The 17,135-nt window shown below is 41.7% G+C and overlaps 1 protein-coding gene across 2 annotated transcripts in view; it reads right to left on the bottom strand.

Annotated features, from left to right (window-relative positions):
- Positions 1-1,920: 1,920 nt before the first annotated feature.
- Positions 1,921-17,135, bottom strand: part of LY96 (lymphocyte antigen 96) — a gene marked incomplete at its 5' end in the record, with an annotated part of 17,657 nt that continues 2,442 nt past the window's right edge. Inside the window, 4 exons of one of the 2 annotated variants that reach the window (XM_080938474.1) lie at positions 1,921-2,917; positions 6,151-6,203; positions 12,380-12,454; positions 16,899-16,988. In XM_080938474.1, coding sequence (XP_080794600.1) covers positions 2,816-2,917; positions 6,151-6,203; positions 12,380-12,454; positions 16,899-16,988 — 320 coding nt within the window. In that variant the 3' untranslated portion in view covers positions 1,921-2,815. Of the gene's footprint in view, positions 2,918-6,150; positions 6,204-12,379; positions 12,509-16,898; positions 16,989-17,135 lie in introns of both variants that reach the window. The other variant, XM_080938473.1, reaches the window with a different exon arrangement.

Here is a 17,135-nt window from a genome sequence, read left to right on the forward strand (position 1 = left end):
AAGACACTTTTAACCAGTTGACAAAGATATAAACCGCCCACCTAGATAAGACAAACTGACCTATAGAAACCCTTAAAAATATTTATATCTACCTATTACCGATTAAGACCACCTGGGTCTAAATTCTCTTTCTCGGGCTCCATCTTGATTCTTCTTCCTTCCTCTCCTCCTCTCTCCTTCCTAGCTTTTTCCCCCATTACCTTTCCTTCTCATCCAGTGATAGGCTGGACCTACCTTGCTGCATAATGGCACCATCCTATAGTCTCTGTTTGACTTTATTTAGTTTATTTCATAGGTATGAATGTTTTGCCTGTTTATGCTGAAAGTCTCTAAGTCTCAAAACCTCTGGGTTTAAAAAATTAAGCCAGCAAACTCCTGACACTCAAGAGCTCGGTGATGGTTTCTATATGCCTGGCCCGGGGAGTAGCACCATTAGGAGATGTGGCCTTGTTGGAGAAGGTGTGGCCTTGTTGGAGTGGGTGTGTTATTGTGGGCGTGGGCTTTAAGACCCTCATCCTCATCCAGTCTTCTCAAGCTGTAGAGCTCTCTGCTTCTCCTGCACCATGTCTGCCTGGACAATGCCATGCTCCTACCTGGATGATAATGGACTGAACCTCTGAACCTGTAAGTCAGCCCCAATTAAAAGTTGTCCTTATTTTCCATTGTCCTTACATTGGTCATGGTGCCTGTTCACAGCAGTAAAACCTAACTAAGACAATCTCTGGACTAGGAAGCTGTCCCTCCAGCTATTCAATATTTCCATCAAAGCAGACAGAGTCCCAAAGCCAGCTATCAGTTTGTGACTATGTGAGGGAGGGGTATCTTGCTGACCCTGAAAGAAACACTTCTTCCAGGATTAGCCAGTCCTAGGGACAGTGAATGATTCATTGGTGTAAACTAGCCAGGGCCACCACCTCTACAGGGTTCTCATACTCTAAGCCACTACTTACCCCATAATCACTCCAGGCCAAGGACTAGACACCTAGAGAGAGCCTGGAGCCTAATGAAGTTATTCCAACTGTCAGTGGAAAACCTGGTTACCCAGCCTTTCATTCCTTCTCTCATAAGACAAAATAAACATTCTTTCCCATGTTCTCTCTTCTTCCATCTCCAGGGTGTGATTCTGAGTGGTACCTTATGCCATCTGTTTCAAGCGATCCATGGTATAAAAATCTTCCTTATCTGGCCTCAGTGGAAGAGGATGTACCTAGCTCTGCAGAGACTTGATGTGCCAGGGTTGGGGGATACCCGTGGAGAGCCCACCCTCTCAGAGGAAAAGCAGAGGGGTTGGGACTGTGAGTTGAAGATCAGGGAGGGGGCAGCAATCGAATATAAAGTGAATATATAGGGAAGGGGCATTTCTTTCAGGGTCAGCAAGACACCCCTAACCCACATAGTCACAAACAGCTGGCTTTGGGGCTCTGTCTACTTTGATAAATATAAATAAATAAATATATCACATGATAACAGTGTTTTTAAAACACAAGTAATGGGCTGGAAAGATAGCTCAGTGGTTAAGAGCACTGACTGCTCTTCCAAAGGTCCTGAGTTCAAATCCCAGCAACTACCTGGTGGCTCACAACTAACTGTAATGAGATCTGATGCCCTCTTCTGGTGTGTCTGATGACAGCTACAGTGTACTTATACATAATATATAAATAAATCTTTTTTAAAAACCACCAGTAATAATAAATTTATTATTCTGTATTTAATATAATCTATCTCATAGTTTATAAAAGTAATGCTCATATAAGATTGTACATTATCAAAATAGGACAAAGAAGGTAACTCAGCAGTAGAATGCATGCTTAGCATCTATGAAGCCATTCATTCAGTTCCCAACACTGAAAACATAAATGATTACAATGAAAAAAAAATCTTCTTTAATGTTAGATCTGAATGCCTGCTTAAAATTGAAACTAAGATCTTTAGAATACAAGTATCACTTCTGATTTGTAATCTCAGCACCCAAGAGGCTAAGGCAAGGTGTAAGGAATTCAAGACCATCTTGAGTTACACAGTGAGAACCTGACTCAAAGAGAAAAAAAGGGAGGAAGAGGAGCAGGAGGGAGAAGAGGAGCAGCAGGAGGGGGAGGAGCAGGAGGGGAAGAGGAGCAGCAGGAGGAGGGAGGAGCAGGAGGGGGAAGAGGAGCAGCAGGAGAAGAGGAGGAGCAGCAGGAGAAGAGGAGGAGCAGGAGGGAGAAGAGGAGGAGCAGGAGGGGAAGAGGAGGAGCAGCAGGAGGAGAGGAGGAGCAGCAGGAGGGAGAAGAGGAGGAGCAGGAGGGGAAGAGGAGCAGCAGGAGGAGGGAGGAGCAGGAGGGGGAAGAGGAGCAGCAGGAGAAGAGGAGGAGCAGCAGGAGGGAGAAGAGGAGGAGCAGGAGGGAGAAGAGGAGGAGCAGGAGGGAGAAGAGGAGCAGCAGGAGAAGAGGAGGAGCAGGAGGGAGAAGAGGAGGAGCAGGAGGGGAAGAGGAGGAGCAGCAGGAGGAGAGGAGGAGCAGCAGGAGGGAGAAGAGGAGGAGCAGGAGGGGAAGAGGAGCAGCAGGAGGAGGAAGGAGCAGCAGGATGAGCAGCAGCAGCTGCCACTGGGTATCATGATGCACACCCTTAATTCCATCACTTGGGAGACTGAGGCAGGCAGATCTGAGTTCCAGGCCAAGCAGGGCTCACACCTGCTAAAAATAAATGATAAAAAGGGTAATCTTCAAAAGAAAAACAGAACACTGTTTTTGAAATATATACATTGAGTGCATATATATACATATATACATACATGTATATATACACATACACACACACACACACACACACACTCAATTTATCTAATAGCATTGTGGTGGTGAATGATGGTGAAATTCAAACAAAATAGCATTTCTTCAGTATCTCCAGCAATGGCTTCTGCAACACATCTGTAATGGCCCTAAAATGAGGAATAATAAAGATAAGAAATGCTAAATGTTAGGTGTCACTATTTCAAAGACCTCCGTAAGAATATATTTTTCTTTTTTACTTTTGTTTTGAGACAGGTTTTCTTTATGTAGTCCTAGCTGGCCTGGAACTCATTATGTAGACCAGGCTGGCCTTGAACTCAGAGATCCATCTGTCTCAACCTCCTAAGTGTTGAGAGAGAAAGCATGAACCTGGCAAGAACTTTTTTCTTATCAGTAGGTGCCATTAGAATTGAATTGGCTATTTCCTTCTGGTAAGAGTGCCTGCCAAGCACTCAACCACAGCGCTAATTCCCAAGCCCAATTTCATTTCCCTGGTTTTCCAGTAAGATGAAATATTCGTGTGTGTGTGTGTGTGTGTGTGTGTGTGTGTGTGTGTGTGTGTGTGTGTGTGTCTAAGCATGCCGCATCATTCAGGTAGAGATCAGAAGACAATTTGTGAGAGTCAAGTCTGTCCTCCTGCTCCATGAATCCTAGCAACAGAGCTCACTTCATCTTGGAAGGAAGGCTTGGAAGTAAGCACCTTTATGCAAAGCACTTGTCTCTGCATGCTTTTAATTCAGTGGATAGAGAATCTAATCTTTTCCCAATTAGAAAACAAGGAAAGTTAATCTTTTTAAAATAGCATACAAGGGTTCAAAGGAGATGGCAGAGAAAGGAAGGACACTCTCAGCACAAATCCCCAGAATCTACATAAATGTCTATGGACCTTAATCTTCCAAGTGCAGAAAGGAGTGTTGGGGCTGGCCATGAACCTAGCTCTCGACTCAGTAAGAAACCCAGTCTCTTGGCCTGAACCAGATGCAGGTAGATAGGTCTCTGTGAGCTCACAGTCAGTGTGGTCTACAGATTTAGTTCCACGGCTGTACAAGAGAAACCCTGTCATGAAAAGCCAAAAGAAAATACAAAGAAAGTAGGGGAAGGAAGATGGCAGAAAGAAAGGGAGGGAAGGAGGGAAGAAGGAAGGGAGAAACATGTCTCAAAGGAATACGGCTGGTGGTAATAGGGAAAAAAATTTTTGCTGTGCATTTACGTGCACACACACACACAGAGATACTTAAGTGAAGAAAATTAATTTTTGGGTTTTTTTTAGAAAATTAATTTTTAAATATATTTTTAAGACCATGGTTCTCTGTGTAGCCCTGGCTGTCCTGAAATTCTCTGTAGACCAGGCTAACCTTGAACTCAAAGATCCTCCTGCCTCTGCCTCCTCAGTGCTAAGATCAAAGCCATGTACTACTATACCCATCAATTAATTTTTTTAAACTCACCAGAAGTGAAAACCAAAAGCAAGCAGGCTGCTTGCCCCCCTCCTCATTCTCTTGCTTCTCTTGCTCTTATCACTTTCCCCCCTCTCCCCATTCCCTTCCTCTGTCCATGTGCCCATGGCCGGACTCCTCTCCTTCTCCTCCTCCTCCTCCTCCTCCTCCTTCTCCTCCTCCTCCTCCTCCTCCTCTCCTCCTCCTCCTCCTCCTTCTTCTTCTTCTTCCTCTCTCTCTCTCTCTCTCTCTCTCTCTCTGCCCCTATTACCCTCTTATTTCTCCTCCCCATGCCCTGAATGAACTCTATTCTATACAAGAAAGAAAGAAAGAAAGAAAGAAAGAAAGAAAGAAAGAAAGAAAGAAAGAAGGAAAGAAAGAAAGAAAGGAAAAAAAACCAAAAGTGAAATCATCACCAAACATGGTGCCACAAGCTTGTAATCCCAGCACACAGTAAGTTTAGGCAGAAGGATTCCTGTGAATTCAAGGCTAGCCTCAAACCTAGTAAGACTCTGCCTCGAGAAAACAAAAAGCTACTCTTTGAGGCCATAGTTATTTTTATAAAAGCATAAATGCCTACAATAGTTTGCATATGTTTGGTTCAGGGAGTGGCACTATTAGGGAGTGTGGCCTTGTTGGAGTAAGTGTGTCACTGTGTTTGTGGGCATAAGACCTACGTTCTAGCTACCTGGAAGTCAGTCTTCCACTAGCAGCCTTCAGATGAAGATGTAGAATTCTCAGCTCTGTCTGCACCATGCTTCCCCCTGATGATACTGGTCTGCACCTCTGAATGCCCCAATTAAATGTTGTCCTTAAAAGGGTTGCCTTGGTCATGGTGTCTGTTCACAGCAGTAAAACCCTAACTAAGACAATGCCCAAGCAAAGTGCCCAAGAAAGCAAATCATAAACAAAAATAAGCCTATAATTTATGTGATTTAAAAAAAATTATTTTATGCCTGTGAGTATTTTGCCTGCATGTATGTATTTATGTGTCCCATGTGTACTCAGTGACCCAGGAGGCCAAAAGAAGGCTTCAGATCCCTGGATCTATAGTTACAGTTGTGAGGCACTGATATAGAAGCTGGGAAGTGAACTCAGGTCCTCTTAGGAAGCAATAAGTGCTCTTAACCATTGGGCCATCTCTCTAGTTCCTAAAGCTAGGTGATCTTTATTCTAAACAATTATACAACATATTAGCACAATATGCAAATAATACATTAACTATTCAAGTATTGACTAATAAGGTTGACTTACCCATGGCCCTTGACTAAACCATTCATATGGAGACTATCAGTTGGTTAGTGATGAGCGTTCTTATTGTATTATGTATGTTAAAAGGAAGCAATGACAAGAAAAGGAGCTATCTTATATGTTCTACAACAGGAAAAATAGCAAAATACCTAAAACCAAAACTCTTGACCACTTTAATTTAAATAATTATTCTTGACTGTGGCTGCACTGCCTTGAACATGTCCAATATCAATTGAATCAATATTCTTTAAAGTGGTGAATTGCTTGTTTTCAATACTGACACATGTGGTGGTTTGAATAAGAATGCCGTAGATTTGAACTCTTGGTAACCAGGGAGTAACAGCACTATTAGAAGGTGTTAGAGAAAGTGTCACTAAGGAGGCAAGCTTTGAGGTTTAAGATACTCAGGCCAGGCCCAGTGTCTCTCTCTCCCGCTGTTCCTATCCAGATGTAGAACTCTTGGCTCCTTCTCCAGCACCATGTCTGCCTGTGTGCTGCTGTGCTTCTAGCATGATGGTTATGGACTAAACCTCTGCACCTGTAAGCCAGCCCCAATGGAAATCTTCCTTTATAAGTGTTTCCATGGTCATGGTGTCTATTTACAGAGACCCATGTTTCTGTTACAACATATGACATGCAACGCGTTACAACATGCAGAAGGATTAAGAAAGCACAAAACATTCCTTGAATAATACCTTAGGAAATAGTATTCCGTCAAAGGAAAATGGTACTGTTGTATTCACAGTCTCTGAAAACAAACACAAACATTATTAGTCATTTTAGATGATTTAAAAAAAAATACAGAGTCTAGTTTTCTGGAATGCTTTATTAATATCAGAAGCATTTCTGAGAAAAATATAGAGAAACGACCCCCATATTCTCCCTACTTGCCTCCTATAGCATCTTCAGTGCCCCACCCTGACACTCAAACATACCAGCTCCCTACACCAGCCCATATCTCATCTCCTAGGGCATTCGAGTTTTTAAGATCTGTCTCAGTAAATTGAAGAATTATATGCATCAAACTAGATTATATACATGCATGCCTAACTTTTAGAGATATTGCTGCCCCTATAGCTGGATATAACAGATAATAATTTCCCTAGAGGTAGAAAAAATGTTTCTTTTTGCTTTACTTCATTTTTCTTTCTAGTAACAGTGAGGATTGACCCTGAGGCCTCATGTCTAGCACAATCCCATTTGAATCCCATGAGAAGGTTCAAATGCAGACAGAGTACTTACACTCTTTCCAATCCCATCACCAAGAAGCCTAAGAATTCAGCCTCTATTTCAATAAGCAGCCATGAGGCTGGCCCTACACAAAATCACCCAGCGTAGATGCAGATAAACAGGAAAAGACCAGACAATAAAATAGTGAACTCAGCAGAAAGGTGTACATGTTTAAATGTCAAACGAAAGAAATGGTGACCTTTGGAAAGCAAAATTGTGTGTGCACATATGCAAAATATGCCCTGAAAGTGGGTTCATAAGACAGCTTACAGTAGTCACCTCTCTCCCTCTACCACGTAGGTCCCAGAAATGGAACTCAAGACATCAGGGTCAGTAAGGTGGCAAGCATTTTTACCTAATGGGCCATCTCACCAACTTAATTGTTTTTCTTAGTTTTGTTTTGAGGCAGAATCTTCCTGTGTAGCCCAAGCTGGCCTCAAATTGTCAACTTTCCTGTCTCAGTAAATTAGGCATGAAGACCATAACTAGCTGAAATGTCTCAAGCTTTAGTAAACTTACATTTTTTTAAAGACTTATTTATTTATTATATGTAAGTACATTGTAGCTGTTTTCAGACACACCAGAAGAGGGCATCAGATCTCATTACAGATGGTTGTGAGCCACCAAGTAGTTGCTGGGATTTGAACTCAGGACCTCTGGAAGAGCAGTCAGTGCTCTTAACCACTGAGCCATCTCTCCAGCCCCCATATTTTTACAATAAATAAATAAAATATAATACATTTTGGGTTACATTCTTAGATCTTTCACTAAAAATCAATGTAATTTAATTTTTTAAAGATTTATTTTTAAAATTTCTATGTGTATGAGTGTTTTGCCTACACGTATGCACTTGTGCATGCCTGGTACCAATGAAGTCCACAGATAATATCTGATTCCTGGATCAGGTGGGTGAGTGCAGAACCTGGGTCCTCAGTGCTCTTCATTTTAAATTAATGTAATTAAAACTTTAAATTTAAATAAAATATAAGAAGAAATTTTTAAATTTTTAAAATTTTAAGAACACTCAAAGAATATTAACTAAAAGTCTACTTTGTACCATGGAATAAGGAGACAATGGTCAACACAAAATTATCCCTTCCCAAAAACAGTTAATTTATTCAGAACATAAATATGTCAAGAAACATACAGTGTATAATGGTAGCTGAGTGTAGAGGCAAAGACCTTTGTTCCCAGCAATCAGGAGCAGAGGTAGCTGGATTTCTATTAGTTTGAGTCCAGCTTGGTCTACCTATTGAGCTCCAAGCCAGCCAGGGCTACATTGTAAGATCCTGTCTCAAAAAAAAAAAAAAAAAAAAAAAAAAAAGAAAAGAAAAAGAAAAAGAAAAAAAGAAGAGTGCAGTGATACAGACACAGTGAAGAGTAAGATGGTTAGACCAGCAATGCTGGGCATCCCTTCCACCAGGTTCCTGTCAAGAGGTTTCCATGGACTGCACCCTCCATGTATTATCTCCTGACACCACAGAGAACATCCATCCCTGATTCTGACCCTCCCTGCACCCAGAAACCACCAGCAACAGATGAAAGCTAGTGGTGCACAGAAATGAGGAGGGAAGTGTTGGTGCAGATCCCCAAGTTCCAGCAGTGTAGACATTGAGAAGCAAAGAACTTGCCCAGCAGGTAATCATCTCCTCAAGTTTTACTTATAAAACTCTCTGGGAAAATTAGTAGACATTTCAAGAATACAATCACAAACTACTAAGCTCCAGCCATGAAACACTTCTGTGCACGGGCTGTCATTGGGAGGCCAACCATAGCACATTTGTCAAGGAAAAAAGAAAGAAAGTGGAAGACCTGGGGGCTTGAGAAGGAAATTGGGAGGGACAGCTAGGCTTGTGTCCTGCGGACTGCAGGAGCACTCAGCAGGTCAGGCAAGAGTCTTAGCTTCTCCTGCAGGCCAGGGCCTCTTTGTTATGGGTCTATCTGTTTTGGACAGAACCCATCCTGGGCCTCCCTGTGTTGATAGAAAATTAGTTAGAGGCCTCTAAGTTCACTAAAGAAGCCAGAAAATGTCCAAGCTGGGCCAGAGAAAAGAACAGAAGCCCTCCTCTGATCCCTTTGTGTTCTTCCAAAAGGTTCTATACAAATGCCCCATGGTTCCAGACCATCTCTCTTGGCAACACTGAAGGAAGCAGGAACCAAGTCTCAGATGGTACTATAAACTGAATAGCATCCCCCAACAAAATATGTGGTCATTTTAACTCCAAGAAACAATGAGTTTAACATTATCTAGAGCAAGGTGTCCACAAATCAAGTTAATATGAGGTCACTGAGATGGGCCCAAAAGCTCATAGGCTGGCCCTTATTTTAAAAGGGGATGGAGGAGTGAGGTAACATAGTCACAAAAGAACACACATGATATGCAGTCATTGATAAATGGACACTAGTCGCAGAAAGCTCTGAATACCCAAGAAACAACTCACAGACCTTATGAAGCTCAAAAAGAAGGAAGGCCAGAAAGTAGATGCCTCAGTCCTTCTTAGAGAAGAAAAAAATGTTATTAGTATGTAACAAATTTTGTGAGCTATAACAACATTTTATAAAATAAATAAATTAATAAAAAAGGGTGTGGGGGCAGTGATCTGGATGCTGAAACAGATAAAAGGAAGACAGTGTGAAGAGCTAAGAAGGAGGTGTCTTATCTGTGAATTAAGAAGCACCTAAGGCTATCAGAAACTTGGAGAGTGGGCAGAAATAGATCCTCCCCTGTAACCTTCTGAGGGTACATGACCCTGCTGGCACCTGACAGCCGACTTCTGTTCTCTAAAACTCTATTATTCTAAGCAACCAATTAGTGGCACTTAGCTATAGCATCCTTACTCCCAAGATCACAGTAACAAGGCTAGAAGCTTTATTGTGTTTCAGATGTCTTGAAATGGACATTTATATGTGGGGTTTTGTTTTTGTTTTTTGTTTTCTTTTGTTTTGTTTTTTAGGAACAAGGGAAGAAGGTGTAAAAAGTGGTAAGATAGTGAATAATTTTTACTTCATTTTTTACTTACCATATTTTCTAAATATCATATCCCTAAAGGTGTAACAACAAAATAGGAAGTTACTTTTAAAAATGAAATTTGTACTGGCTGGTTTTGTGTCAACTTGACACAAAGTGTAGTTATCAGAGAGAAAGGGGCCTCAGTTGAGGAAATGCCTCCATGAGATCCAGCTGTAAGGCATTTTCTCAACTAGTGATCAAGGGGAGAGGGCCCCGCCCATTGTGGGTGGAGCCATCCCTGGCCCAGCCCATTGTGGGTGGTGTCATCCCTAGGCTGGTAGACCTGGGTTCTATAAGAAAGATAACTGAGCAAGCCAGGGGAAGCAAGGCAGTAAGTAACATCCCTCCATGGCCCCTGCATCAGCTCCCGCTCTCTGACCTGCTTGAGTTCCAGTCCTGACTTCCTCTGGTGATGAACAGCAATGTGGAAGTGTCAGCTGAATAAATCCTTTCCTCCCCAACTTGTTTCTTGGTCATTATGTTTTGTGCAGGAATAGAAACCCTGACTAAGGCAGAATTGAAACTGAATCTCTGGCTTCTGGGATCTCTTGATCCCATCCATGCTTGGTTTTTATTTTGTTTGTTATTCAGGATTTATTTTCTGTGCACTGGTGTTTTGTCTGCATGTATGTCTATCCCATAATCCAGGAATTGGAGTTACAGACAGCTGTGAGCTATTATGTGGGTGCTGGGATTGAACCCCCATATTCTGGAAGAGTAGCCAATGTTCTTACCCTCTGAGTCCTCTCCTGGGCCCCCATATCAGCTCTTCTTAAATCTGTCCTAAGCTCTGGGCCCACATGCTCAGATGCCAGATGGACATGTTTATTTGAATGTTCCAAAATTATCATGAGCTCAACATGCCCAGAGCAGAGCTCCTTGTCTTTCTCTTTTAAAATCTGTTCCTTCTCTGATACACATCACCTCAGATAATATACTCTGAGGTGTCAAATCACCAGCCCTCAAGTGGTTCTTAGTGTTACCTGTGATCTTTGACTGCCACAGTAAACATCTTAGGATGCCCTGCCATTTCCTTTAAGCCTCTTCTGCCTCATCCCTGAGCCCAGGAATGCTATGTTTGAATCCCTAATGGTCTTTCACAGGCTCCTGGGTGTTCTTCCTTCTGAGCAAGTTGGCTGCCACAGCCACCTCCTGCCATAAGGACACAACTTATTTTCAAAAATGGAAAACTCAGTGGGTCATTACTTCCTACTTACCATAGGATCCAGCCCAACATTCTGGGCACGACTTACATCCTCACCGCCCCCTTTTGTCAGTTCATCTGCATCAATTCCTCACGAGTATGTTGTGCTCCAGAACAAAGAGAAAAAAAGGGACAGAAACCACTCTCCAAGTGTGGCTGGATGGACTTACATCTATTCTTCCCTCTCCACGGAATGTTCCTCTTCACCCTCTGATGTTCTTTGTTTGAACATGCTATGCTACTAAAATTCTCGGAAGATTTACACATGTCTTCCTGTCACCAGTATTAGACAAGTACACAGATAAAATTAAACAGAATATTCCTATTTGTGGGCTTCCTGTGTAAATTGTCTTTTCTAGGACACTGTGAGTTTTTAAAGAAGGATCCATGAGCATCCAACTTCACATCCTCGGTACCAAAATCATGGCCTGCTCAGATTATGTTCAACAGATATTTTTTCGAAAGAATGGAGAGAGAGTAATCAGGAAGGCTATGCTGGTTTTTAGCACATCTTAGATACCAAGGAAATGAAACCAAAAATTCTGATAGGATGTCAATACAATCCCACAGAGAGTGTGTGAAATCATAAAATCATTGTGCTAGAGAAATTTACAAGGAGCTGGAGAGATGGATCAACAGTTAAGAGCACTGGAGGGCTTTCAAGGGACCCAGGTTCAATTCCCAGCACCTACAAACTGATTCACAAACATCTGCAACTCCAGCTCTAAGGGATCCAACACTTTCCTGTAACCTCCTCGGGTACCAGGCAAGCACGTGGTGCACAGACATACAGTATACAGACATGTATCTAGGCAAGCACCCAATCTCAAGGGGGGTCCTTCCATTAAAAAGTTCCTCCAGATATGGTGGCACGTGCCTTTAATCCCAGCACTTTGGAAGCAGAGGCAAGCATGTGAGTTCTGAGGCAGCCTAGTCTATATAGTGAGTTCTGGAACAGCCTAGGCCACATTGAAAGACCCTATCTGAAAAACATCAAGAACAACAAAAAAGGAGAGATGGAAGTTCAAAGCCAGCCTTGACTGCATAAAAAATTGTATACCATCCAGGGCTAAGGTAACATTCTACCCCAAAAAGCCAATAATGATGGTAGTAGTAACAACAAGTCCAGGATTCAAATAAAAAGAAGAGACCATTAAAGAAACTAGCACAGAGCAAACTCAGACAAGTGCTTGCTGAAAGACATGCATGCCATATTTAGAAAAAGACATCTATCTGCAGGCAAGAGTAAGTGTAAAATCTTCACCTGAAAAGGTAAACATGTAATGTTCCTTCAAATGCTTCCTCGATGCACCATGTGGACACACAGCTGTAAGATATTTATGCTTCAAAGAATAAAACTTTGGAGAGGACCCAAGCATTATTATCAGTAAAGGAACTTCATGCCTGCAGGGTTCCCTTGCCCTAACAGCACATAAAGAACTTTGGTCTAATCTATACGTGATACAAGTCGAATGCTTACCTCCTTTCAGAGCTCTGCAGAAAGAATAATCATCGTCATATCCATGGCAAACCACCTCCTTGCGCTTCGGCAACTCTATGGAGTTGACATTGATGAATAGGTTGAAATATAAATTTTTCAGGTTTCCTCCTTAGAAAGAAAAAAAAAAAATCCCGTTAAATCCCTCCAGGAAGATGTTCTTCAATACAGGATATTTATCGTGCCCTTAGTGGGTGTCTTGTACTTTTTTCCCTATGATGCTTCACTTGAACATTTGAAGTGTTAATATCCTTATTCCAAAGATAAAACTAAAGTTCTCAGAAGGCAATTTTGTAGCTAAATAAATAAATAAATAATAAAATAAATGAGTGTTGCACAGAGTGACAGCTATGTAAAATACCTGCCCCCAAAACATACACACACAAACAGAAAAACAGAAATACACAGAACTTGATCATGAAAACTTCCAAAGTCATAAGATTTTCAGTGTTAGTAAGCTTACCCAGAAAACTTAAAGGACAGGAAGAGACTGGGAAGAATCAGCTCATCACCTTTTAGAATTTGATGAACTTTTTCTAAAGAACAGAATTAAAGATCAAGTGTGGTGGCACATGCCTTTAATTCCAGCACTCCAGAGGCACAGGAAGAAAGATCTCTCTGAATTCAAGGCCAGCCTGGTCTACATAAAGAGACCCTGGCACAAAAATAAACAAACAAATAAGACTAGGGAGGCAGGAGGCTCACAAGTTCACATCTGTCTGGGCTACAGATAAATTCAAAACAAATCCTTGATAACATAGACTATGTCACAAAATAAAAAGTAGGGCTAGAAAGGTGGCTCAGTGGTTAAGGGCAGTGACTGCTCTTCCAGAGGTCCTGAGTTCAATTCCCAGCACCCACATGGTGGCTCACAACCATCTGTAATGGGATCTGATGTCCTCCTCTGGTGTGTCTGAAGATAGCTACAGTGTACTCATGTACATAAAAATCTTTTTAAAAATGACTAAATAATTATTTTGTTACTGGATTAATATAGCTTGTTGTGTAATATTCAATGAATAACATATTTGTGGAAAAAAATGAAGGTTTACCACTCAAATTCCTGCTAAAGAAACTATTTTAAGGAGGTGGTTAGCAGACTGCCCATCACTGCAGAACCTTAGATCTATTTAGCACTCAACTACGGCCTTACACTTGGACAGGCTTACCCTGAAATAAACGAACACCTCAAGGGCCCTTGACACAGGATGTTATAAGTTTCTAAGTGGTTGACTGACTGATTTTGAGACAGGGTCTCACTATGTAGCCTCAAACTCACAGAGATCCTCCTCCCTCTGGTTCCCAAGTGCTGGGATTAAAGGTGTGAGCTTTACATCCACATCCAGCTCCTGACTTTAATTTTAAAAAATTATTTTATTTTATTTTTCTGTACGTCTTGATGGATTTCTGTTTCTATGTTTGTGGACCACTTTGCCTGCCTGGTACCTCAGAGGCCAGAAGAGGGCTTTCATCTCCTGGAACTGGAGGTACAGACAGTTGTTAGTCACTGTGTATGTGCTAGGACTTGAATCCAGATCCTCTTCAAGAACAGCTAATGTGTTTAACCACTGAGTCATCGCTCCAGCCCCTACTGATTTATAAGTCTTTATATGTCTGTCTGTGTGTGAGCATTCATGTGTGTGCGCAGGTGCCCACAGACACCTGAGGGAATCATATCCTAGAGCTGGAGTTACAAGAGGTTGTGAGCTACTCCAAATGCGTGTTAAGAACTGAACTTTGTTACGTAGAAGAGCAGCAAGTGTCCTTAATCTCTATGCTGCCTCTGCAGCCCCTGCCCTGAAACGCTTATGACAGTTGATCTTTATACTGCGGAATCCTCACTGACTTAGCTGAGAGTGTCTCTCAGCTACATTTTGCATTGATGATCATCCTAAATATTGTCATTTCCCTTTTCTTTTTTTGGTTGGTTGGTGAGTAGGTTAAGTGGGCAGGTGGTTTTTTAGGATTCTTTTTGAGTTTGAAAGGTGGCCTCACCAGATTAGTACATGACAGCCTCAGGCTCATGGATTCAAACAATCCTCCTGCTTCTGTCCCACGTGACTTCAAAACCTGAGCACCATGTTGGCCCCTTTTGCTTTTCAAAGGCATCAGACCTGCAGTCCAGTCTGAACTTCTGCATGTCTTGCCTATCTCCTCTCACAAGCATTTGTCCCTCGATACCACCCCCAAATTATCTAACTTGTTTAGTTCCTTCTAGGGCTCTGCCTTTTCTAAGAGCTGACTTTTATTATTATCTTCATCACTATATTATTATTATTATTATTATTATTATTATTATTATTATTATTATTATTATTATTATTTGAGAGGAAAGGGTCCATCTGAAAGTGAGATCACTGTGTCAACCATTCCCCACTAACACCTGAGGATGAGGCACAATAGAGTCTGGGACAATACAAAAGAAACTGCAGCGCCTTAACTAGGGTCAAAACGTCTACTGTTTCTTCTGCTCTTGGCCAAAAAAGCAAGAACAAGCAAAGCTAAATCATCTTCTGCTCTGCAGCCACAGAGGCTTTAGGCTGGCACTTCACCTGTCCAAGTTACCCTCAAGATTTGCCTCTTCTGCTGAACTGGCGGATTCTTGCAGAGTGGTTCACTTATTAGCCAAGACTTTACCACTGAGCTATACCCCAGCCCCATGACTTGTATGAAATTCTACTTCAGAGAACCTCTCTTGGGAACTGGAGAGACAGCTCAGAGGTTAAGAGCACTAGTTGCTCTTCCAGAGGTCCTGAGTTCTTTTTCCAGCAACCACATGGTGGCTCATAACATCTGTAATGAGATCTGATGCCCTCTTCTGGTGGGTCTGAAGATAACTACAATGTACTCATATATGTAAAATAAACAATTCTTTTTTTAAAAAAAGAATGATAAACAAGATTGGCTGTTAGTTTCCTTGAATCTAACTGTAGAGTTTTTTTTTCTTTGATATACTGGCCCTGTACTTGTTTGGTCATTAGAAGAAATCTGCCAGGTTGAAGGACAACTGAAAAAAAGGGGGGGAGGGGTAGTAGGAGCCCTAAGAGGAGCAGAAGGGTCTAGAGGCTGGTCTACATAGTGAGTTCCAGGACTGCCAACACTATAAAATGAGATGCTCTCCCTGGGAAAAAGAATCTTAAGAATTCATTTTCTGAACCCCGGGGCTTAGAGAAACAAGCAGCATTGGCTGGCTAATGGGAGAGGACAGGAGTTTGTTTTCTCAGAGTTCCCATAGTTGACCTTCACATGCTGAGAAGTAATGAAACCTGGAGGGAAAGGAGATAGAGCATGAAGCAAACACAGTGCCCTCTCTCATGCCATCACCATTATATGTTTTCTAGAAAGATCCTCCCAGTCATGCCAGAGATTGAATGGAAGGCATCACATATATATGTAAGACCACATCCCCCAAAGAGGTCATCTTTAAGAGTAAAGAGTCCTGAGACTGGAAAGATGGTTCAGTATGTAACAGTGCTGGCTACTCTTAAGAGGACTGGGGTTGGCTTCCCAGAACCCACACCAGGCAGCCCATAACTACTGGTAACTCCACTTCCAAGAAAGCCAAGACCATCCTCTGGTTTCCTCAGGCACTCACACTCACATGAGTACACTCAAGTGCACACACACACACACACACACACACACACACACAAATGCAGGGGCCAGGAGGGAAGGAGAGAGGAAGAGAAGAAGTGAGGGGGAAATAAAAATTAATAATAATTATAATAAAACTTGCTCATATACAGATTCTCCAGTGGAAACTCAATTATTTCTCACCAGCTGAATGGGTTGGTGAGAGAAATGCCACCCATTATTAGGAGGCTCAAGTTATTCCCATTTCTACCCTATATCCTTGTAAAACCCTCCATATGATTGAGTTTAGGAATACAGCAAAAATGACAGTACCACTTCCTTGTTCAAGCCATATAACACCCTTTCTTCTTATTACCCCTTTGCCAGCTTTGATGACGCAAGCATCTAAAGTCATAAGGCCCATATATCCAACAGCCGGAATCTAGAAACTGCCCACAACCACGTGAAGCAAGAAGCAGTTCTTTCTACAACCTAGTCACAATCATTTGTTTAATTTATTCATTTTTTTATGTTATGAGTACACTGTTGCTGTCTTCAGACACACCAGAAGAGGTAATCGGATCCCATTACAGATGGCTGTGAGCCACCATGTGGTTGTTGGGAATTGAACTCAGGACCTCTGAAAGAGCAGCCAGTGCTCTTAACCACTGAGCCATTTCTCCAGCTTCCCCCCCCCCCAGTCATAATCTTGATCCTAACTTTATGGGGAACCCTGAATGACATGGGTAAGCCATACCCAGACTACCACTCCACAAGGACAACAGATACATGATGTGTTAAGCCTAAGACTAAGAGTGTGGTAACATAATACAGCAATAGATAACAAACAAAACTATATTCAGAAAAGAATTACTCTGAGTTCCAGAGTCCTCTATAGATGACTAAAGGAATGAAAGTTTGTACTTACTTGGAATGAACTCAATACGCACAAATCCATTGGTTCCCCTCAAACTTATACAGGGTTCAGAACTAATTGAAATAGGAAATTTCATGTGATCTAGACAGAATAAAGAAAATGTTAGTATATAAAGACCTTTCAATAAATATACCATTCTGAATATCAGCCCCAAAAGATGATTTTTTAATTAAAACTGTATAATGAGAATAACTGAAGATTGTTTAAAAAAAAAAAACCCTCTCTAGA

The sequence above is a fragment of the Micromys minutus genome (genome assembly GCF_963924665.1).
Source record: "Micromys minutus genome assembly, chromosome: 26".
Taxonomy (NCBI): Eukaryota; Metazoa; Chordata; class Mammalia; order Rodentia; family Muridae; genus Micromys; species Micromys minutus.